Source organism: Dipodomys merriami, unplaced genomic scaffold (assembly GCF_024711535.1).
Source record: "Dipodomys merriami isolate MVZ:Mamm:240054 unplaced genomic scaffold, mDipMer1.0.p SCAF_202, whole genome shotgun sequence".
NCBI lineage: Eukaryota > Metazoa > Chordata > Mammalia > Rodentia > Heteromyidae > Dipodomys > Dipodomys merriami.
The window spans coordinates 231,913-255,224 of record NW_027203405.1 but is presented as its reverse complement, the minus strand read 5'-3'; the positions used below and the strand labels follow the sequence as shown (position 1 = coordinate 255,224).

Here is a 23,312-nt window from a genome sequence, read left to right as displayed (position 1 = left end):
GTGTCTTTGCAAGAGACTGAGGGGAGCGGGCACAGAGAAGATAGCCATGTGGAGACAGGATCAAAGATGAGAATGTTAGGGCCACAAGCCAAGGCAAGCTGGGAGCGACCAGGCACAGGAAGAGGCAGAGCCGCTCCCTAACCCCCCCCCCCCGGGCGGGCCCAGCCCTGCCCGCAGCAGGCCGGGTGACACCACCCACAGGGGTGTGATGTCCCAGTCCTGGGGCTTGAACTTAGGGCCTGGGCACTTTTCAACTTTAGCTTTTCAACCAAGGCTGGAGCTCTACCACTTGAGCCACGGCTCACTTGTAGCTTTTTGCTACAAGTTAACTGGAGCTAAGAGACTCATGGACTTCCTTGCCTGGGCCAGCTTCCAATTAGAATCCTCAGATCTCAGTCTCTCGGTAGCTAGGATGACAGGCGTGAGCCACCAGTGCCCGCTGTGGTTTTCTCCTTGAACCCGGGACTGGAACTCAAGGCCTCACACATGTGGATCATGTGCTGACCGTGAGCTCCACTCCCCCCCGCAGTTGTTTGAAACCACCCGTGCGTGGCGTGCGTGGGGTCGGTGTTAGGTGGCCCCTGTAGGACTGAGGGTGTGCTGCCCTCTAGTGTGCACTCCAGCCCTGTAGGTATTCCAGTCCTGTGTGTGCTCTGCACGCCTGCGGAGGAGCTCTGCACCGCAGCCCGGGTGTCGGAGCCAAGGCCACCGGGACTCACCGACTCTCATGGCGCTGTTGGTGAAGCGGGGGCTGTGCAGCACCTCCTCCTCATCCAGCTGGCCCAGCACCTTGGCCTGGCGCAGGTACGGCGTGAGGCGGCTGGGGCAGATGCTGCGCACGATCTTGTAGCGATGGCTCTCCATCATCTCCCACAGTGTCTCCTCATCCACAGCCGTCAGCCGCGAGTCCGTGCGGCACAGCTCCGCCATGCCCACGGCCGGGAGGGAGCTGGAGGGGTCCAATGGCCGCTGGAATCAGAGAACTGGTGTCAGGGGCCAGGATGGCTTTCCACGCACATGTCAGAGGGCGGGAAGGACATCCTTGTAGTCCACACTCGGCTTCCTGCCTGGGCATAGTGTCCATGGCCAGTTAAGAGGCAGACCCCTCCCCCTGCTACCCCCTCCCCGGCTGACATTCCCCGAGTCCTCTCTCAGGGCAAGCAGGAGGAGGTGGGTCCCATCTGGGGTGAGCTGAGTCTGCTGCTTCTACTCAGACACCCAATTGACCCATGATGACAACGTTAAAAACCAGGCTGGGCACCAGTGGCTCACACCTGTAGTCTTAACTAGTCAGGAGGATAAGACTGGAGGATCATGGTTTAAAGCCAGCTTAGGCAGTAAAGTCCATGATTCTCTTATCATCACAAAAACCAAGTAACAAAACTCAGCTCAATTTACTCAAAGGAAACCTCCATTTTTTCTTTTTTTTTTCTGTCAGTCATGGGGTCTGAACTCTGGGCCTGGGCACTGTCCCTCAGCTCTTCAGCTCAAGGTGAGCAATCTACCACTTTAGCCACAGCACCACTTCTGGCCTTTTCTGCTTATGTGGTGCTGAGGAATCGAACCCAGGGCCTCATGCATACAAGGCAAACGGAGCCACCTTCCCAGCCCCGAAACCTCCATTTTCTTGAGAACCTCCAAAACAGGTATGGAAGGTTTACAGGGGGTGAAAGTTATCGGGGGCACTGATTATACACGCGTTCTCTGTGCAAGCACAGGACGGACACGGATACGCAGCGTGGCCATGCTGCCATGGTGCCGAGGGATGAGCGGGGAAAGATGTCGGTTAGGAATCCCTCAGGAGGACGGGGGGAAAGAAAGGCCAGCTTGGGCTGGGAAGGTGGCTCATGCATGAGGCCCTGGATTCGATTCCTCAGCACCCCATAAAGCAGAAAAAGCCAGAAGTGGCGCTGTCGCTCAAGTGGCAGAGCGCTCGCCTTGAGCTGGAAAGCTCGAGGGACAGCGCCCAGGCCCAGAGTTCAGGCCCCATGACCAGCAAAAGAAAAAGAAAGGCCGGCTGGGGCCCACACAGAGCGCCTCGCCAGCCGCCCGCACAAGGCCCTGGCACCCGAGTGGCTGTGTCCCTCCCATTGCTCGGTTCCGGGCTCGGGCTCTAGGGAACCATGGCTGGCCTGGTGGTAGTGAGCAGCTGGCCTCATCTCACAGCACTGACATCCTCTGGGCACCGTGGGGAGCCGTTCTGAGCCCCACAAACTCGCATGCTTTGATTCTTTGGGTTTGGCATGACAGGTGGCACCAGACAGACTGGAATGCCACTTAAAGTGATCTGAATTTTTTTAAAAAAGAAACCTTGGAAGCCAGGACAATGCAGCACGTGGTTTGCGTGCACGTGGATGCTGGTGGCTGCAGCTGCCCATTACGGTCCTTCTCAAAGCCCAGCAAGCACTCACGTGGAGGAGCTCAGGTTCGATCCTGCCAGGTCTCCTGGTGGTGGGATGCACGTTGTGGAGCCCTCTGCAGCTCCAGGGTCACCAGCAGCCGGGTGCTGCTGCTGGATCCTTCTCTGCAGGCTGCCCTGGGATCCGGCTGGCAGGGAAGGCCGGAAGCCACGCCAGGAGACCGGCTCCAAAACTCACCGTCTGGCCCCAGAGACTAATGCCAGTGGAGAGAAAGAAGAAAACAGACGACCTCCATTCCAGGAAAGGTCAATGGCAGCCAATGGCAGCTGTGGATCCAGTGTCCACAGGCCTGTTTGGGTCCCACTAACCCCCTTCTCCTAAGTGTCTGTGCAGAGAACTCTGGAAAGCAAGATGCTGGATGAGGGGCCCAGGGACAGAGGAGGAGGAGATGAGCCAGAGAGCGGCTGCTGCCCTACCCAGACCCTGCCCTCCACCCTGCAGGTGCTCTGTCTCTAGGACACCGGTGTTCCTGGCCTCCTTCTTCTTCCCACCCCCTCACTTCCGCATTCCAGTGTCCCTACTTTCCCGAGGGAACGGAACCTCCGGGAATGCCTCAGGACTGGCTCCTGCAGGAGAGTCCGGGGTCCCCTCCCGCTTTCTCAGATGACAGGAGCGCGTGGCTGACCGCCTCCCCTCACACCGGACTCAACGCCAGGCCAACGATGGCCCCGCCAAGGGAGAGGATCACTGTCCTTCACACGAATGAAAGAAAAACTACTTCCTGCCCCAAGCTTGGAGGAATGAAGTAGCAGCACAGAGGGCCAGGGGGGTGGGCCCAGGGACAGCGGGGGACAGAAGGGCAGAGAATCCTCTGCCAAGTGCTCAGAAAACAAAGCGAGAAGAGCATGCAATTGCCCTCTGGGTTAGACAGATATTAGTCCTGGGAGCTGAGCAATTCCCCTCTGGTTTAGATAGACGTTAGTCCTGGCGAGAAAGAAAGCAGTGTGGTCCAGAGACTCCCCACGGGGCCCTCAGATCACCAGCCACTCAATTCCACAGGAGTCGGGGGCACGGGAGAGGCAGGCTGCCCAAACCCCGCCCCAGCAGCCTTGTGCTCCGACTCTGAAGGCCAGCCTCTACTCTGACCTGGGAAATAGGGAGGAGAAGCACAGGTTCTCTCCCCTGCCCCAAGCTGGACTCCAGAATAAGAAGGGACGAGGGGGAGCAAGCTCACAGCCCTTGTCTACGGTGGACAAGGCAGACAGACGGTCACCAGGGCAGGGTGCACCCCTCGGCCAAATCTGGTGTCACAGTACCAGGAACGCCTGGTGGTGCCCTTCCTTCCACCGCAGGACAGCTGGTCTCACGCACTATACACCTGCCTGAGAAATCTTCTCCTTCCTACATCCCCGCAGCGTCCAGTGGGGAAGGGTACAAGCCACAGGGCTCTTCCACCCGTCCCGCCCATCCTGTGTGGAACTCAGCAGCAGGGAATGTCCCAGAACTCGAACCAAGCAATGACAAGAGCTGTCGTGACCTTTTCCCACAGACCAGGTATCTCCTCCGCTCCTGGTAAGGAAGAAGCCAGCCCTCCCCCCCTCCCCTGGGATAACCAGGGCCCTGTCCTACCTGGCCCTGTCCCTCTGGCGTGCTGGCCTGCTCTCGGGGGGGCAGACTCCAGGCTCTCCCCGTCCTCCCCTGAGCAGCGAGGACCATCTGTGGGCTGGCAAGGGCTGGGTGGGGCAGAGCAGCAGCGGGCGAGCAGGTCTGACAGCACGTCCATCTGGGCTCTGCTGCTGTGCCAGGGCGTGCCACTATGGGTGGCTGCTTGGCACCAGCCTAGAAGTCACAGGCATCTGGCTGACTTACGGAAGGCAGCGATGACGGGATGGGAGGATCTTGGGGTGGAAGATCACCCCTTCTTTGTGAACCGTCAGCCCCGTTCACCAGAGTTTCTACTCTTGGAAGATTAGGATAACTCCTGGGCCCATCGTGGTTTTCACATTCCTATTTAGTAATCATTTAATATTTAACAATAAGAAATTTTAAGGAATTCCAATGGAAGCTGGGCGCAGTGGCTCACACTTGTCATCCTAGCTACTCAGGAGGCTGAGATCTGAGGATCATGGTTCAAAGCCAGCACAAGCAGGAAAGAGCGTGAGACTCTTATCGCTAAAAACCACTCAGAAAACCAAAAGTAGTACTGTGGCTCAAGTGGTAGAGCGCTCGCCTTGAGCTGAAGAGCTGAGGGACAGCACCCAGGCCCTGAGTTCAGGCCCCATGACTGACAAAAAATTTTTTTTTTTTTTTTTTGTCGGTCATGGGGCTTGAACTCTGGGCTTGGGCGCTGTCCCTCAGCTCTTCAGCTCAAGGCGAGCGCTCTACCACTTGAGCTACAGCGCCACTTCCGGTTTTCTAGTGGTTTATTGGAGATAGGAGTCTCACGGTCTTTCCTGCCCGGGCTGGCTTTGAACCTCGATTCTCAGATCTCAGCCTCCTGAGTAGCTAGGATTACAGGCGTGAGCCACCGGCGCCCGGCCTGACAAAAAAATTTAAAAAAAGACATTCCAATGGACCCCTACAGTCAACACGTCCTATGATTTAGGTTTTGTTTAAACAAGGTCTGGTTCTTCTCTGTTGACAGGTATCTACAACCAGCTTGATCCTCTTTTTTCTTTTCTTTTCTTTTTTTGGTCATGAGGCTTGAACTCTGGGCCTGGGCACTGTCCCTCAGCTCTTCAGCTCAAGGCTAGCGCTCTACCACTTGAGCCACAGCACCATTTCCAGTTTTCTGGTGGTTAACTGGAGATACAAGGCTCACAGATGTTACTGCCCAGCTGGCTTTGAACTGTGATCCTCAGGTCTCTGCCTCCTAGGTAGTGTGAGGCACCAGCACCTGGCTCCTTTTTTTTTTTTTTTTTTTAAATTAAATTTTTGGTACCAGCGATTGAACGCAGAGCCTCACACTTTCCCCTGGCTTTCTTGCTCATGGTTGGTGCTCCATTACTGGAGCCATGCCTCCAGTTTGACCTTTTACTGGTTAATTGGAGATGGAGTCTTGCAGACTTTACTGCCTGGGCTTGCTTCAAACAACCATCCCCCAGGTGTCAGTCTCCTGAGTAGCTGGGATTACAGGTGTGCACTACTGGTGCCCAGCAACTTCGTCTGTGTTAGGGGGCTGTGGCCTCTGCAGTGGCTCCCATCTCTAGCGCCCTCCACTGGCAGCTTGCAGCTACACACAGGCTCTCAACAGGCCCGGAGGCCCTCCTCAGCAGGGAGTAGGGTCCCTGGGAGTCAGATGTATCAGGGAACCCTCCCCCCACTGAGTCCTCCTTCAGGAATAGTTTCTTCCACTTAGCTGTGGGGTACCACCCCAGGGCAAGCCTCCCAGAGAGCCTTTCCCAGCTCATTCTCACCCCAAGCATCTCTTCCCTTTCCTGGTTCCATTGTTCTCTGTTGGGCGCCTCACCCGATTTCTGATATATTCTGGTTTCTGGCTGGTGTCCTCCCCACTGGGAGTGAGCCTGTAATCTCCAGAAGGAGCATTCTGGTCTCTCTTGTTCTCCCCCGACCCCCTGGGATGAATGGAGAGGCCTCAGCGGATGGGGTGCTCCACGCCCACTGAGCAGCATGGCAGGGGGATTCACTACTCCTGGCCTGAGTGGGGAGAACACGAGGGCTGTCATTCAGACAATGAAGGCTGGTTCCGAGGTTGCAAGGAAACGCCCCCCAGGGCCCCTCCCAGCGAGTGATGGGAGGGGCGGAGCCCCAGACACCTTGCAGCGCAGCAGGTGTGAGCTCTCCAGCCGGGGCCTCAGCCTTGGGAGCCGGCCTCAGCCCCATGGTTGTTCGCACAACTCCAGACTGTTTACACCTTAAGGTCTGAAAGTGTGTCTCAGCCAGGAGCTGGTGGCTCACGCCTGCCCGTAGTCCTGGCTACACAAGAGGCCAAGACCTGAGGGTCACAGTTCAAAGGCAGCCCAGGCAAAAAAAGTCTATGAGACTCTTAGCTCCAATTAAGCATCAAAAAGCAGGAAGTAGAGGTGTGGCTCAAGCTTTGAGTGAAAAAGCCAAGTACAGTGTGAGGCCTTGAGTTCAAGCCCCAGTACCGCCACAAAAAAAAGGGGGGGGTGTATATCCCACCATGCCTGGCATGTAGAAAGCTCAAGATAGTTCTAGAAAACATAAAGACATGTAATCATGGGAAGTAAAAGAGGTAGCCAATGGAGCCGGCCAAAGGAGAGCCTGCTAAGCCTTAAGAAAGCAGATGCCACTGGGCACTGGTGGCTCACGCCTGTCATCCTAGCTACTCAGGAGGCTGAGGTCTGAGGATCACAGTTCAAAGCCAGCCCGGGCAAGAAGGTCTGTGTAACTTATCTCCAATAAACCACGAGAAAACCAGGAATGGTGCTATAGCTCAATCGGTAGAGCACTAGCCTTAAGCTGAAGAGCGGAGGAACAGCACCCAGGCCCCGAGTTCAAGCCCCACAACCCACAAAAGAAAAAGAAAAAAAAGAAAAAGAAAAAAGTGGAGCTGGGAAGGTGGCTCAGTGGTAGAGCGCTTGCCTTGCATGCCTGAGGCCCTGGGTTCGATTCCTCAGCACCACATAAGAAAAAAGAAAAAAGCCAGAAGTGGTGCTGTGGCTCAAGTGGTAGAGCGCTACCTTGAGCTGAAGAGCTGAGGGACAGCGCCCAGGCTCAGAGTTCAGGCCCCATGACCAGACCCCCCCCCCAAAAAAAAGAAAAAAGAAAGCAGATGCTTTCTTCAGAGAATGATATAGAAACAAGAACTGAGAAAGTAGCATATTCTACAGGACTGCCAGGTTAGTGCAGGCAGGAGCTGTGCCCCCAGGGAGCCCCGCAGCCATTCATTCCGTGCCACGGCATGTGGGTGGGTTCCAATGCCGGGGCGATACTACAGTGTTTTTGGTATCCTGGCCAGACTAGGTGTTACCAGGGCGGGGATGGTATTTCTGGTAACCTGGATAGGTAGGTTAGGGCATTGGGGAAACCCCCAAGGGGTGTGTGTATGGAGGGTGGCAGCAGCTAGCAGGGGGATGACCTGGCAGATCCACATCCCAACACAGCAAGACAAAGATAACTGCCATGAACTAAACCTCCTCAGGGCTCCGCCAGAGTCTGGGGCTGGGGCAGGCCTTGGCTGAGTCTTGAAGGCGGGATGCTAGCACCTGGTAAAGATGCAGTGAGAGGTGGATGTTGAGGTCCCCCAAAGAGGGCCGCAGGACAGTGGGTGGAGGAACTGGGGGGGGTCTGACTAGGGCTTCTCCCTGCTCATTACTAGTGTGGGGGGATTGGGGGTGGTCTCTGTGACTTCTTCTAGAACATTCTAAATGGATTCTCAGTGTCCCAATTGGACCTCTGAGCAGGCATGGGCAGGTGCGGCTCTGAGGGGTGTCTGGCTGTGGACACGGATCTCAGGCCCACCCAAGGGAGTGGGCCAGGGAAGGGCCGGAAGCCAGTGTTTCCATACAGCAGGTCCAACTGGTTGTTCCCTGCAGCTCCTCACAAATGCCTGTCTGCCTACCATGCCTTCCCCTTAACCTGCGAGCCGCCTGCACTGAGGTTCCTTTTTCTTTTAAGCTTTGGTGAAAATCACACAACGTAAAATGAGCTACTTTACTTTAAACTGACCGGTTCAGTGGCATTTAGTCCATCTGTGACCACAACACTGCAACCACACTTCTGTCCAGTTCATCCCAGAGCAGGTTCACACCCCAAAGGGTAAACAGCCCACGCTGCCCCATTCTTCACAGAAACCCAAGGCAAGTCTGCTCTGGGACCCTAACCACCCTGCCCAGCCATCTGTCAGCCCTGTGGTCCACATCCTAAGTTCTCCCGTGACCTTTTTTTTTGGTCAGTTGTGGGGCTTGAACTCTGAGCCTGGGCGTTGTCCCTGTGTTCTTCAGCTCCAGGTGAGTGCTCTACTGCTTGAGCCACAGCACCACTTCCAGTTTTCTAGTGGTTAATTGGAGATAAGAGTCTCACAGACTTTTCTGCTCAGGCTGGCTTTGAACCATGATCCTCAGATCTCAGCCTCCTGAGTATCTAGGATGACAGGCATGAGCCATTGGCACCCTGCTCCCGTGACCATTTTTTACCAAATGAGAAACAAAGTGACCATAGCCAGCTCTCCTTGGGGGTCCCAGGCCCTCTGTGACCTCTCTCCACAGCTTCTAAAGGTGTCCTCCCTTCCCTGAGGCCAGTCTGTGGCCACCCAGCACCCGTGAACTCCCCTGGGTGGCCTTCTCTTCTATCATCCACCTTCACTCTGCTCTACCTCTGCTGCCACCGCCCTATCAGGAGCACTGCGCTCACACACAGCTCTCAACTCAGGGTGGAACAGCTCAGAAACTTTCTACTTCACCCTCTGCGCTCCACAACCCGAAAGGGATCGTTTGTCTGTAGTTCTGTGGGTCTTCCTCTCCTCAGTGACGCAGAACTCCCAGAGGACAGAAGCTTCCATCAATCCTGCAGCTGGGACGGCGGCTGCACAGATGCCACGGGTGGGGGTGGAGGGGGGAGGGGGTGAAGGGGGGTGGGGGTGGAGGGAGGGTGGGGGGACAACGGAAGTCAGATGGAGGCTAGGTGGGATCAGGCAGCGCTTGGTGAGCTACCCACCCAGGACATGCCTTGAAAGGAAGAGTTGTGAGTTCACGCCTGGGGTTGGACAGGGATCTGTAGCAGGAAGTTCTCCTTTAGGATTCCTGCGTCCATGACTCCAATGGCCCCCGCCCAAGGCCTGACCTCCTTCACATCTGAACAGAATGTGCCTACCCACCTCACCCTGACTCCAGGAAAGCGCAGGCTCCTGAGAGGGGCACGCGGTGCTGCCCCCGTTCCCCCTACAAGAGCCACGGAGCGAGCCATGCCCCTGCCCAGGGCACCTGTCTGGCCCCACACGACCAGGAGCGAGTTGGGAACTATTAGTGTCAGAAAAGCAGTGGGGAGTTAAACAGCCACGGCTTCCACCTTCCTGGGGAACAGACACCTCTGCAAAGTACAAGTGGGGTGATAGCAAGCTGGAGCAGGAGTGCTGGGCCTGTGCGCTCCAGCGACCCGGAGGCTTTTGTGTGAGACTCCAAGGGGAGCAGAGTCGCAGAAGCAGGCAGAACAGGCCGCAGAACAGGCCGCAGACAGCCGCTGTGCGGGGCCTGAGCCCGGCGGGGCCGGAGCCTGGCAACCCTGCCGCACCTGACTTACCAGACCCCTGCCTGTCCATCCATATAGCGGGTGACATGTGTGTCTGCACCTTCTTTCGTGTGAGTGAGAGGTGTGTGTGTGTGAGGTGTATGAGGTGTGAGGTGTATGAGGTGTGTGGTGTGTGAAGTGTGAGGTGTGTGAGGTGTGTATATGTACGTGTGTGTGTGAGGTGTGTATATGTAGGTGTGTTGTGTGAGGTGTGTATATGTAGGTGTATGTGTGTGAGGTGTATATATGTAAGTGTGTGTGAGGTGTATGTGTGTGAGGTATGTATATGTAGGTGTGTGTGTGAGGTGTGTATATGTAGGTGTGTGTGTGAGGTGTGTATATGTAGGTGTGCGTGTGAGGTGTATGTGTGTGAAGTGTGTATATGTAGGTGTGTGTGAGTGTGAGGTGTGTATATGTAGGTGTGTGTGTGGTGTGTGAGGTGTGTATATGTAGGTGTGTGTGTGAGGTGTGTATATGTAGGTGTGTGTGTGAGGTGTGTATATGTAGGTGTGTGTGTGAGGTGTGTGTGTGAGGTGTGTATATGTAGGTGTGTGTGTGAGGTGTGTGTGTGAGGTGTGTATATGTAGGTGTGTGTGTGTGAGGTGTGTATATGTAGGTGTGTGTGTGTGTGAGGTGTGTATATGTAGGTGTGTGTGTGAGGTGTGTATATGTAGGTGTGTGTGAGGTGTGAGTGTGAGGTGTGTATATGTAGGTGTGTGTGAGGTGTGAGTGTGAGGTGTGTATATGTAGGTGTGTGTGAGGTGTGTGTGAGGTGTGTATATGTAGGTGTGTGTGAGGTGTGTGTGTGAGGTGTGTGTGAGGTGTGTATATGTAGGTGTGTGTGTGAGGTGTATGTGTGTGAGGTGTGTATATGTAGGTGTATGTGTGTGAGGTGTGAGTGTGAGGTGTGTATATGTAGGTGTGTGTGTGTGAGGTGTGTATATGTAGGTGTATGTGTGTGAGGTGTGTATATGTAGGTGTGTGTGAGGTGTGTGTGTGAGGTGTGTATATGTAGGTGTGTGTGTGAGGTGTGAGGTGTGTGAAGTGTGTATATGTAGGTGTGTGTGTGAGGTGTGAGGTGTGTATATGTAGGTGTGTGTGTGAGGTGTGTATATGTGTGTGTATGTGTGAGGTGTGTATATGTAGGTGTGTGTGTGAGGTGTGTATATGTAGGTGTGTGTGAGTGTGAGGTGTGTATATGTAGGTGTGTGTGAGTGTGAGGTGTGTATATGTAGGTGTGTGTGAGGTGTGTATATGTAGGTGTGTGTGAGTGTGAGGTGTGTATATGTAGGTGTGTGTGAGGTGTGTATATGTAGGTGTGTGTGTGAGGTGTGTATATGTAGGTGTATGTGTGTGAGGTGTGTATATGTAGGTGTATGTGTGTGAGGTGTGTATATGTAGGTGTATGTGTGTGAGGTGTGTATATGTAGGTGTATGTGTGTGAGGTGTGTATATGTAGGTGTATGTGTGTGAGGTGTGTATATGTAGGTGTGTGTGAGGTGTGTATATGTAGGTGTGTGTGAGTGTGAGGTGTGTATATGTAGGTGTGTGTGTGAGGTGTGTATATGTGTGTGTATGTGTGAGGTGTGTATATGTAGGTGTGTGTGTGAGGTGTGTATATGTAGGTGTGTGTGAGTGTGAGGTGTGTATATGTAGGTGTGTGTGAGTGTGAGGTGTGTATATGTAGGTGTGTGTGAGGTGTGTATATGTAGGTGTGTGTGAGTGTGAGGTGTGTATATGTAGGTGTGTGTGAGGTGTGTATATGTAGGTGTGTGTGTGAGGTGTATGTGTGTGAGGTGTGTATATGTAGGTGTGTGTGTGTGAGGTGTGTATATGTGTGTGTGAGTGAGGTGTGTATATGTAGGTGTATGTGTGTGAGGTGTGTATATGTAGGTGTGTGTGTGAGGTGTGAGGTGTGTATATGTAGGTGTGTGTGTGAGGTGTGTATATGTAGGTGTGTGTATGTGTGAGGTGTGTATATGTAGGTGTATGTGTGTGAGGTGTGTATATGTAGGTGTATGTGTGTGAGGTGTGTATATGTAGGTGTATGTGTGTGAGGTGTGTATATGTAGGTGTATGTGTGTGAGGTGTGTATATGTAGGTGTATGTGTGTGAGGTGTGTATATGTAGGTGTATGTGTGTGAGGTGTGTATATGTAGGTGTGTGTGCGGTGTGTATATGTAGGGGTGTGTGTGTGTAAGGTGTGTGTGTGTAAGGTGTGTGTGAGTGTGGGTCTCGGACCCGGGCCTTGAGCTCGGTACCTGCGCGCTGCTCCTGCCGGGGGCCGGCTTCGAACCGCAGCGCGTAGGGCTCAGCTTCGGGAGGAGTTGGGGTTACGGGCGCCGCGCTCCCGGGTCCCGCGGGGGGACACGCCCGCCCGTGAGCGCCGCCCGCCGGCGCCCCGCCCCGCAGGCCGGGCGCCGCGTACCCCGGCGGGGCGCTCGCGGGGCGCTGGCGGGAGCCCGGGGTGCGCGCCGGGGGACGCAGGCCTTCCCGCCCGCACGCGCACGCGCGCACGGCCCCGCCCCCCGCAGCACGGCCCCGCCCCCCCGCGCGCACACGCCAGCGCGCGCACGTCCGCCCTTGCGCCCGCAGCGTCCGGCGCGCGCTGTCGTCACTTCCTCTCGCCGGCGGCGGCGCCCGGCCTGCTTCCGCTTCCCGCCGCGGCGCGCGCCGAGCTCTCCGTCGAGTCGGTGATCATGGCAGCCACGGCCACGATGGCGACCTCGGGGTCGGCGCGGAAGCGGTTGCTCAAGGAGGAGGACATGACCAAGGTGGAGTTCGAGACGAGCGAGGAGGTGGACGTGACGCCCACCTTCGACACCATGGGCCTGCGGGAGGACCTGCTGCGCGGCATCTACGCCTACGGTAGGGGCGCGGGCCGGGGCCGGGGCGGGCCGGGGCCGGGGTCGGAGCCGGGGCCGGGCGCCGGGAGGGAGACCGCCAGGGCTCCAGGGCCAAGAGTCCGGTGCGGTGGCCGCCTGTCGCGCACCCCGCTGGGTCTAGCGACCTCGAAGTCCCCGGCGACCCTTCGCACGCCTTAGTCGGTAGAGAACTGCTTCGTGCCCAGGCCCCCGAGGCGCCGGGCTAGCGGGCAGCCCGTGAGGCCGAGGATTCAGGGCGGTGGCAGATGCCGCGAGACAGCGGAGCGGGGCGGCTGTGGGAGGAGAGCAGCGGAGCGTCAGATGGCGGGTGGGGGCTGTCCCGGAGCCGAGGCGCAGGGCGCGCTGGCGCCGGCCCGGGCCCCGCGGCCGCCCCTTAGCTCCTGGATGAGCCCCCGTCGCCGGAGCCCAGGGGCCAGTTTGCAGGAGTAGTGATGGCATTTCTAATTCTGTGTGTGTGTGTCCGTCCATCCGTCCGTCCATCCATGTATGTGTGTCCACGCACCAGCACTAGCTCTTGAACTCGAGACCTGGAAGCTGTTCCTTAACTTTTTTTTTGCTCAAGGGGGATGCTCTACCACTTGAACCACACTTGCACGTTCAGCTTTTTGGTGGTTCATTAGAGACAAGAGTTACATGGACTGACCTTGAACCACGATCCTCAGATCTCAGCCTCCTGAGTAGCTAGAGTTCAGAAATCCATTTCTAAATGCATTAGGGAACCATGGGAGGGTCTTAGTCAAAGATGGCATGATTGGATTTGCAGCTTCGGAGTTTTAGTGTCTGAATCTGGGCTGAGGCTGCAGTGAGGTGAGTTGAGAGGTTCCTGCTCCAGCCCAGGAGAGACAGGGTGTTTCTGTAGTTGTCCAGAGCCGTAGAGCTCACAGGTTGGCTGGTGCCAGAGATAGAAGGATTCCAGGGGTTTTGAGTGACTTGGTGGGCAGATGCAAACATCTGGCAGAGATGGAGGGAGGTTCTGCCTTGATCTGCGTAAGGTTGTTTAGCTTTAGTTTCAGGGTGATCTGAGAGCTTCCAGGAGGGGGTGTTGTGGAGTCTGTTAGTGTCAAAAGTGGGACTCCAGGTAAGATGGTAGGTAGGGACAGATAGATGGGAATGTGGACACTTGAGGGTGCGGCCTTTGTTCAAGATGCCCTTTATTGGCAGTCCTTAGTTTAACACTTCAGTGAGGGGAGGCTGCCGGGGGAGGGAGGTGAAAGGGCCTTACCACCAGTCCCTGCTGCTTGCTTAGCCTTCCCACATCCCAATAGTGTTAACTTCCCAGCCACATAACTTCATGGGTTTAAGTCATCTGTTACATCTGCTTTTGGTGTATTAAATGGTACAAAGTAATTAAGTTGCAGCTTTTGTAAGGTTGTATTTGCTTGGAAAAGTTCTTCAAAATAGGTTCGTTCAGGATAACTGCCAGGCAGGAGAGAAAATGCTGTAGCTCCTTAGTTTAAAAAGTCAGTGAGAGCCTGGTGCTGGTGGCTCCTGCCTGTAAGCCTAGCTACTCCGGAGGCTGAGAGGATCATGGTGTTATTCTCTCCAATAAACTAATCAAAAAAAAAAAACTAGAAGTGGCACTTTGGCTCAAGTGGTATAGTGCTTGCTTTGAGCAAAAAAAAGCTCAGGGACAGTGCCCAAAACCAGAGTTCAAGCCCCATGACAGGCAAAGAAAAAAAAAAGAAGAAAAAAAAGAGGCCTTTTGTAATATAGGTAGAGGAATTGTGGAGTAAAAATTGAAGTAGCTGGGTGCTGGTGGCTTACTCCTGTAATCATAGTACTCAGGAGGCTGAGATCTGAGGATTGTGGCTCAAAGCCAGCCCCAGCAGGAAAGTCAGTGAGACTCTTCATCTCCAATAAACCACCAGAAAACCAGAAGTGGCGCTGTGGCTCAAATGGTAGAGCGCTGGCCCTCAGCTGAGGGAGAATGCCCAAGCCCAGAGTTTAAGCCCCATGACTGACAAAAAAAAAAAAAAAAAAGGTCCCCTTCCACTCTCCAGGAAATACCACCACCACCATCTTGTTTAAACTGTGGTCTCTGTCTTCTGAGTTCGATGCTGTTTCTTTCAGAGATGTTGTCTTTTTCAGGTAGCATCCTACAACACTATGAAATCCATCTTGCTTATGTCTTAAATATTGGGTTAGGAGGTGAAGGTTGGCAGAGGTTAAAAAGTGAATCCCATATCCCTGAGGAGTTTACACCACAGATTTTAGTGCTGTTGTAGTGGGGAGAGCTCAGTTGTTCTTTTTTTTTTTTTTTTTTTTTTTTGCTGCTAGTCCTGGGACTTGAACTCTCAGGGCTGGGCGCTGTCCCTGAGTTTCTTTTGCTCAAGGCTAGCACTCTACCACTTGAGCCACTTCCAGCTTTTTCTGCTTACATGGTACTGAGGAATCGAACCCAGGGCTTCATTCATGCTAGACAAGCACTCCCAGTCCGAGAGCTCAATTGTTCTTTACTTGCAGGTTTTGAAAAACCTTCAGCAATCCAGCAGCGAGCTATCAAGCAGATAATTAAAGGGAGAGATGTCATTGCACAGTAAGTTGGTCTGTGGGGAGGGCAGACCCAGCCAGTGGCCCGCGGTGAAGTGAAATGCCTTTCAGAACAAGTCTGTTCTGCAGAGTCTGCTTTCTCCTTCACTTTAGCCCTGTGGCATTATACTTTATTTTCTTCTTCTGTTCTCAACAAGAGAAAGTTGTGGGGTTTTTTTAGCTAGCTTTTCTCAGCTCTCAGTCTGGAATCTGCTGTGCTATGGGCACTCTATCACTTGAATCACACCCCCAGTCCTAAAAAAAAAGACTTTATGAGCAGCTATGGCTCTGTAATTCTAGTCAGGAGGTTGGATCTGAGGATTGCAGCTTCAAGACAGCCCAGGCAGGAACGGCCCTGGGACCCTTATCCAGTCAGCAAGTGATAGAGTACCAGCTATAAGTAAAAAACCTGAGAATGAGCGTTCGTGAGTTCAAATCCTGGTATTGGAACACACACACACACACACATTGGAACACACACACACACACGCGCGCTGTGGAGCTGGGCCCTTTGAAGACCCATGAGGAGTGAGGGAGGAAGAGAGGGAGGGGCCGTGGGGATGAGGACAGGCCCTCCAGTTCCACTTGTCTGCTCTCTTGAACAGGTCTCAGTCTGGCACAGGCAAGACGGCCACCTTCAGCATCTCTGTCCTCCAGTGCTTGGACATTCAGGTGAGCACTGCCTTGAAAATCACTCTCCAGTCCCAGGAACCACTTGCTGTTTCTTCTGCATTACAGTGTTCAGAGAGAATCATTTGCATTCCATGTTTACACCAACTCAGCATCTTAGTTACATGCCTGATAACTACGCTGATAGCCTGTCTGAAATCCTTTGTTTAAGGACGTTGGGCTGGACATGTAGCTCAGTGGTAGAGTGCTGGCCTAGCATGCATGAAGCCCTGGGTTTGATAACTCAGTACCACGTACACAGAAAAATCTGAAGTGGTACTGTGGCTGAAGGGCTAGAGTGCTAGCCTTGAACAAAAGAAGCTCAGGGACAGTACCCAGGCCCTGAGTTCAAGTCCCAGGACTAGCAAAGATAAATAACTAAACAAAATTAGGATTGTTTTGTGGTGTTTTTTGGTGGTGGGGGGGGGGCTATGGTAGAAATCAAACCCAGATCTTCTGATGTTAGACATGCATTCTACCACTGAAGTGATCTACCCACGTCCTTTTTCTTTTTGTCTTTTATTTCTTGGTACTGAGGATCGAACCCAAGGCCTTGACTTGCTAGGCATGTGTTTTGCCACTGAGCTGCATCCTAGCCAGGAGGAGAGGTGTTTTTTTTAAAAATTATTTTATTGTAGTTTTTTGTCAGTTGTGGGGTTTGAGCTCTTCAGCTTAGGTGACCCTACCACTGAGCCACAGCGCCACTTCCGAGGACAGGTTTTTAAACTAGAGATTATTTAAAGTAGATCTGAGACTGGATTATTACAAGCCACATTTAAAAATACTGAGACTAGCTGGAGGAGAGTAGCTCATGCCTGTAATCCTAGCTACTTAGGAGGCTTAGTTCTGAAAGATCACAGTTTGATCACAGACCAGGCAGACGGGTTTACTGAACTCCAGCTCCAGAATAAGCAGCAAAAAGCAAGGCCGGAGGTGTGGCTCAAGTGCTGGAGTGCTAAAGGAGCAAGCAAGCCAAGAGCTCAGAACTCTCGAGTTCAAACCCCAGTTCCAGCAAAAGAAAAACAAACTACTGTGACAGGAGATCATTGTATTAACCTGAATAAGCCAGAGTCAGAAAAGCAAATTGTGCCGGGCGCTGGTGGCTCACGCCTGTAATCCTAGCTACTCAGGAGGCTGAGATCTGAGGATCGTGGTTCAAAGCCAGCCCGGGCAGGAGAGACCGTGAGACTCCTATCTCCAATAAACCACCATAAAACCGGAAGTGGCGCTGTAGCTCAAGTGGTAGAGCGCTCACCTTGAGCTGAAGAGCTGAGGGACAGCGCCCAGGCCCAGAGTTCAAGCCCCACGACCGACAAAAAAAAAAAAAAAAAAAGAAAAGCAAATTGTATGTATTCTTCTTATGGGAGAAACCTAAATTAAAAAAAAAAAACAAAAACAAAAAACTGTAAGAGTAGAAAGGGGATTATTTTGAGAAGAAGAAAGAGATTCAAGACAAGAGAGGGTGACAGGCAGTTGTGGTCAAAGGGCATTGTATGCCAGGATGAAAATGTCATAGCAAAACACTTTGTTTTCTACAGTTAATGTACGTTCTTCTGAAAGCCTTAAAAAAATGTTGAGGATTGTCTTTTCCAATCGTTTCCCAGGTTCGAGAAACCCAAGCTTTGATCTTGGCCCCAACAAGAGAGCTGGCTGTGCAGATTCAGAAGGTGAGCTGTGTTTGTGGGTTGTGAAGTGTCTGCCAGTTCCTAGCTTTTTGTTTCTTCATTGTGGTTCTGGGAATTGAGTCTGTTTTGCCGTTAATCATTCTGTGCTTAGTGAACTTCTGGTTTGTATTGCCATTTTTATTGTAGTTTATAGGCTTTCTAGAGAGAGTGAGCGAGAGCGAGTGTGTGTAGTCTTCAGTCCATTTAAACAAAACTATAACTTCACATTCATAACTTGGAAAGAATATGTTAGGATGCTAATAGACCGTGAGGTCAGTAGGGTTATGATTTTGTGTGGGAAAGGTGGGAGTGGCACCTGGGGCCTGGGTGCAGAACTGAGCTTTTGGCTCAAAGCTGGCGCTCTGTTACATGAGCCACAGCTCCACTTTTGGCTTTTTTTGGGTAGTTAATTGGAGATGAGTCTTTCCTGCCTGGCCTAGCTTCAAACCAGGATCCTCAGCTCTCAGCCTCTTGAGTAGCTAGGATTACAGGCGTGAGCTGCTAGCCCCTGGCATGAAGTGCATTTTTTCTGAAATTGATGTGTATTGCTTTTGTAATGATGTCTCAAAATCAACTTCATGTGGAGGAGGGAGGTCGCACTGTGGGCTTGCGGTGTCAGTGAGCGCTCTGGCGTGGGCGGTGCTTCCTGCAGGGCCTGCTTGCTCTTGGGGACTACATGAACGTGCAGTGCCACGCCTGCATCGGGGGCACCAACGTTGGCGAGGACATCCGGAAGCTGGACTACGGGCAGCACGTGGTCGCGGGCACGCCGGGCCGAGTCTTTGGTGAGTGACGCTGCGCGGCGGGCCCTGTGAAGCGAGCCGTGCTCAGTGTGGCGAGGCGCGGAGGCCACGGAGGGGTGGCAGCTCTCCTCGGAGCCCCACGTGCGGTTCTTCAGAATCTCAAATTTACAGACATGATTCGTCGCAGAAGTTTAAGGACCCGAGCTATCAAGATGTTGGTTTTGGATGAGGCTGACGAGATGCTGAATAAAGGTATGGGAACAGGGCTTACTGGCATGCGTAGCTAGTCAGAGTGTTGCGAGGGCCAGTAGGTTCTCTTTGCCTTAGGGGTAGTGATGGACATAAAGTTCCCACCTTGGCTCTTTGGTGAGAGCTGAGAGCTCTAATCCAGCCGAATGGCCGCCTTGCGCCCGGGCGCTCCCGCACGAGGCCCCGTGGAGCTGAGCGGAACGGAGGGAATGCCTGGCGCGGACGGGGGGGGGGGGGGGGCGGCAGCGGCAGGACGGGGACTCGGGTCATCAGTGCCTTCCTTCTGAAGTGTGAGTACACACTCGCTGCATGAAATATCTGTGAAGTGGAGGTAACTGGATACACAATGCTGGCCGCGGCTGAATAAAATAGTGGATAAAATTCCGCTTTGGGGGGTGGGAAGCACAGGCTGAGCGTGAGCGTGAGCAGTGGCGGCAGGTGCGGTGAGGCTGCCCTCCTGTGACGGCCCTCGGACCCGCCGCAGCTCCGCCCCTCGCCTGTCTTGTTCTCCAGGTTTCAAAGAGCAGATTTATGACGTGTATAGGTACCTGCCTCCCGCCACGCAGGTGGTTCTCATCAGTGCCACCCTGCCCCATGAGATCCTGGAGATGACCAACAAGTTCATGACAGACCCCATCCGCATCCTGGTGAAACGGTAGGCGCGAGCCCTGCGGCCGCCATTCCCTATTAAGGCATGAGCGTGAGGACTTCACGGTTGAGGTTGTGTACATAGTTCACACGTAAGGGGGTCCAGGAAGAGATGCAGAGGGTGTGGCTGGGCAGACGGGGCCTTGTCCACGCACACCTCCCCAGAGCCCAGCCTCTGTCTCCCTCCCAGTCCTGCCTGGAAGATGACAGGTGACATTTTGTCTTGGTGCCAGTGATGAGTTGACCCTGGAAGGCATCAAGCAGTTTTTTGTGGCCGTGGAAAGAGAGGAGTGGAAGTTCGACACCCTGTGTGACCTCTACGACACGCTGACCATCACCCAGGCCGTCATCTTCTGCAACACCAAGCGGAAGGTTTGCGCCCCACGGCCCCAGCCCCCGAGAAGGCGCGCCAGGCCTTGGTGACAGGGACTGAGCCGCTGTGTGGAGTCGGTTCCACCTATTTCAGCTTTGGAAGTTTATGGTTTCTGTGCAGAAGCAGCTGTAGACTTGATAGCTGTGTGCCGCCTGGTTGCAGAACAGTAGTTTCATTTACAAAACAAACAGATGCCACGTCCAGCACGGTGGCCCAGCCCTGTGGTTCTAGCAGCTGGGGAGGCTGAGGTGGGAGGATCACTTGAGCCCGGGGTTCCAGACTAACCTGGGCAGCATACACACCCCATCTTCAAAAAAATAAATAGGAGCTGGGCACTGATGCACGCTTGTCATCCTAGCTACTCAAGAGGCTGAGAGCTAAGGATCGTGGTTCAAAGCCAACCTGGGAAGGAAAGTACATGAGACTCTGATCTCCAGTAAACCACTAGAAAACTGGAAGTGGAACTGGGGCTCCAGTGGTAGAGTGCTCGCCTTGAGCTGAAGAGCTGAGGGACAGCGCCCAGGCCCAGAGTTCAAGCCCCATGACCAGCAAAAAATAAAAACAGGTGCTGATGCCAGTCCCAGGCCTGAAGTTGGGTATCGTTTGCCGATGGGGGACAGCCCTACTGTAGGTTGGAGCTCCCTGGTGGTGCCAGCCTGTGGGCAGAGCTGGGAGCCCTTGTCAGCCTTCCTGAAAAAAGAAGAGGCACTTCCTACAGGACACGAATTCAAGTTTCAAATGAGCAGACAGGCGTCAGCATGTGTTTGCAGGCAGGAGTGCATTTCTGCATGTTGGTTGAGAGGAGTCTGCGTTCAACATGCAGTGGTCGCCCTGCAGATGGAGGAAGTGGGTTCCTGAGGCACGGGTGGCTTCATGAGCTCCAGTAGCACTTGCTGATTTGGTTCTAGGTTGACTGGCTGACGGAGAAGATGCGAGAAGCCAACTTCACGGTGTCTTCCATGCATGGGGACATGCCCCAGAAGGAGCGGGAATCCATCATGAAGGAGTTCCGGTCCGGGGCCAGGTGTGTGGCAGCTGACTCGTGCTGTGCTGGTTGGGGTCCCTGCCCATCGGGGTCTGCCTGCTGCGTTGAGCTCTTCCTGTGACTGGCTGTGCTTGGGGGTGCTGTCGCACAGTCCAGCCAGTGAGGGAGCCGCTGCGTGTCCGGGGAGTGAGCCCGAGAGATGACCCGTCTCAACTAGTGGGTCTCTTACTTTGTTTAGAATGCTGCTGTTTTGTTTCCAAGGAGGTGAATGCTTTCTGATCCTTTTGTAATTGAGTTTGCAGGAGTCCTTAGTGGCAGAGAGGATAACTGTTCCTTTTTTTTTTTTTTTTTTGGTCAGTTGTGGGGGCTGAACTCTGGGCCTGGGCGCTGTCCCTCAGCTCTTCAGCTCAAGGCCAGCACTCTTATCACTTGAGCCACAACGCCACGTCCAGTTTTCTGGTGGTTTATTGGAGATGAATATCACACTTTCCTGCCTGGGCTGGCTTTGAACCTCAGTACTCAGATCAGTCTCCCGAATAGCTAGGATGACAGGCCTGAGCCACTGGCGCCCAGCAGTTGGGTTTTTTATTTTGGTCAGTAATCAAGATACTTCTCTTGTAAGAGGAACAATTATTCTAGTTTTATTCAAAGTATTTTCTGATCTCATTTCTGTTTACATTGTCATCATCTTTTTTTGGGGGGGGGAGTGCCAGTTCTGCCCCAGCACCTGGGTGTTGTCCTTGAGCTTTTTGGGGGGCAAATCTAGAACATTTTGTCACAGCTCCATTTCTAGCTTTGGTGATTAATTGGAGATAAAGCGTCCTGGCAAAGCGCTGTGTCTGCTGTGGGTCTGGACTTTGATTCACTTTTTAGTACAGGAGGCAGCTTGTCTCTGCTTGAGCCCCTACTTGATATTTCTCTTTACAGAACAGCTTGGTTTAGACACTGCTCCTCTCCTGTGTGGACTTGTGCCCGAGCTGGGCCCGCATAGTTTGGGTGGCTGTGTCTGGAGGCATCGCCTTCTGTGTCCCGGGTGGGTGGGCAGCTGTCCTTCATGCCAGTCCTGGTCAGCTACCAGCCCAGGTCTCTGAGGCAGGGTCTGCTTTCCAGGCTGCTCTGGGCTAGCTTTTGTGTTTTGTTTCCAGCAGCATTTACTTTGCTGTCTGGATGCGTTGGCATTTGTGGCACTAAGGGCTCTTGCCCCCTCGCCCCCCTCCAGCTGTGGAAGGCCGTGGGGCCTCCCCCCCATCTTGAGCTGCTCTCCTGTCTGCCTCTAGGCCCACGTTTCCAAGTGAAAATAGGTAAAAAAAAAAAGCAGCAGTTTCTTTTATGTGGTGGCACTGGGGTTTGAACTCAGGTCCTTGGCTGCCAGGAAGATGCTCTCCCTTGGGCCACACTGCTGCCCTTTTACCTTAGCTGCTTTTTAGACAGGTTCTCTCATTTTTGCTCCACTGGATGTGAACCACAATCTTCCTCTCTGTCTCCCCCTGAGCCTGGGATGGTAGCTCACGTCACCTACTTCATTGGTTGAGATGGGGCTCCTGAAGAGGTTTAGCCTGGGCTGGCTTGTAACCGGACCCTACATCTCCCTCCCGAGTAGCTAGGCTTACGGGCGTGAACCACCACAGCTGGCGTCTGTTCTCAACCCCAACACACCTGAGTTTTGTTAGCTCAATAAATGTAGTGTTAAAAATGAGATTTTTTTTTTTGTGTGTGTGTGTGTGGTTTTCAAACTCAGGTATGTGTCGCACGCACGCACGCACGCACACATCTCGATTGTGACGAGCACGGGCCAGGTACTCTGTGGTGCTTCTCTTGTCCTTGAGAGGATGGGGTAGAGCTGCGGAGCCACACCCACCCCGTTTCTGGTTTTGGCAGAATTTTTGCTAGGCAATTATTGGTGTGTGACTAATAGTGAGTAGACAGGCACATGCGTCTGCGTTGATAGCCGTGTGTGTGTGTGTGTGTGTGTGTGTGTGTGTGTGTGTGTGTGTGTGTGTGTGTGTGATCACTTTGTGGCAGCTCTTCAGCAGTGGGGGCAGCTCCAGTCTCACCATCCTTTTTCTCTCCACAGCCGAGTGCTCATTTCCACAGACGTCTGGGCCCGGGGCCTGGATGTCCCTCAGGTGTCGCTCATCATTAACTACGACCTGCCCAACAACAGAGAGCTGTACATACACAGGTGGGAGCCCGTCCTTGCCCGGGTGGCGCACCTGCCGGTGGCTCCTGCGAGCGAGGTCACTGACGTGGCTGTTTCCCTCCTGCAGAATCGGGCGCTCTGGGCGGTACGGCCGGAAGGGTGTGGCCATCAACTTCGTGAAGAACGATGACATCCGCATCCTGCGGGACATCGAGCAGTACTACTCCACGCAGATCGACGAGATGCCCATGAATGGTGAGAGGGGGCTCGGCCCAGGCTGGCTTCTGCTGGGGGCTTTTCCTGTGGAGCGCCCTCCTTACCCGTTCCCCATGCCTTCTCCTTGCAGTTGCTGACCTGATCTGAGCTGAGGACCACCCGCGCCGCTCTCCGGCTTCCTGTGTGGATTGTTTAGGGCAGTGTCTGTGAGAGGGTGTGCAAGCTCTCTGCCCCCGAAGACAGCCTGGGGATTCACTGTCCTTTCTTAACATATGTAAATAGTGCATTGCTCCGTTTTTTCATTAAACATTGAATTTTTTTCCCATAAGTGTGAATTTGTACTTCCCAGAACTGGCAGCTTTCCTGGTGACACTGCTCTTGGGCAGGTATTTTAACTCCACATTCTCTGCAGAATCTACTTGAAAAGTTTGTAATAGATGAGCTAGAATTTCCAAATCCTCAATAGAAATTACAAAAAAATCAGTGACTTCCTCTTAGAAGACTTGTTTTTGCTGGATCTGAGGCTGAATTTAGTGTTCTCCTTTGGCTTTCTTTCTCAGTTGGTGCTCTGCCACTTGAGCCACATCTCCAGTGTGTCATTTTGATGGTTAATTGCAGATGGGAGTCTTCCAGACTTTGCTT

At 53.6% G+C, this 23,312-nt stretch overlaps 2 protein-coding genes across 2 annotated transcripts in view; one reads left to right on the top strand and one right to left on the bottom strand.

The window, feature by feature from the left end:
- Positions 1-11,858, bottom strand: part of Card14 (caspase recruitment domain family member 14) — a 36,120-nt gene extending 24,262 nt beyond the window's left edge. The window contains exons 1-4 of the mRNA XM_070031591.1: positions 11,831-11,858; positions 3,990-4,199; positions 2,412-2,613; positions 720-969 (exon numbers count right to left, since the gene is read on the bottom strand). Of these exons, the coding sequence (XP_069887692.1) occupies positions 720-930 (211 nt within the window). The 5' untranslated portion in view covers positions 931-969; positions 2,412-2,613; positions 3,990-4,199; positions 11,831-11,858. The remainder of the gene's footprint in view (positions 1-719; positions 970-2,411; positions 2,614-3,989; positions 4,200-11,830) is intronic.
- Positions 11,859-12,191: 333 nt separating this feature from the next.
- On the top strand, positions 12,192-22,998 carry Eif4a3 (eukaryotic translation initiation factor 4A3). The gene is made up of 12 exons (XM_070031590.1): positions 12,192-12,437; positions 14,918-14,990; positions 15,589-15,655; positions 17,257-17,319; positions 17,969-18,101; positions 18,231-18,311; positions 18,822-18,963; positions 19,190-19,328; positions 20,238-20,353; positions 22,389-22,496; positions 22,582-22,709; positions 22,801-22,998. The coding sequence occupies exons 1-12, from the start codon at positions 12,269-12,271 to the stop codon at positions 22,815-22,817; spliced, it is 1,236 nt and encodes a 411-aa protein (XP_069887691.1). The 5' UTR covers positions 12,192-12,268; the 3' UTR covers positions 22,818-22,998.
- Positions 22,999-23,312: the final 314 nt, after the last annotated feature.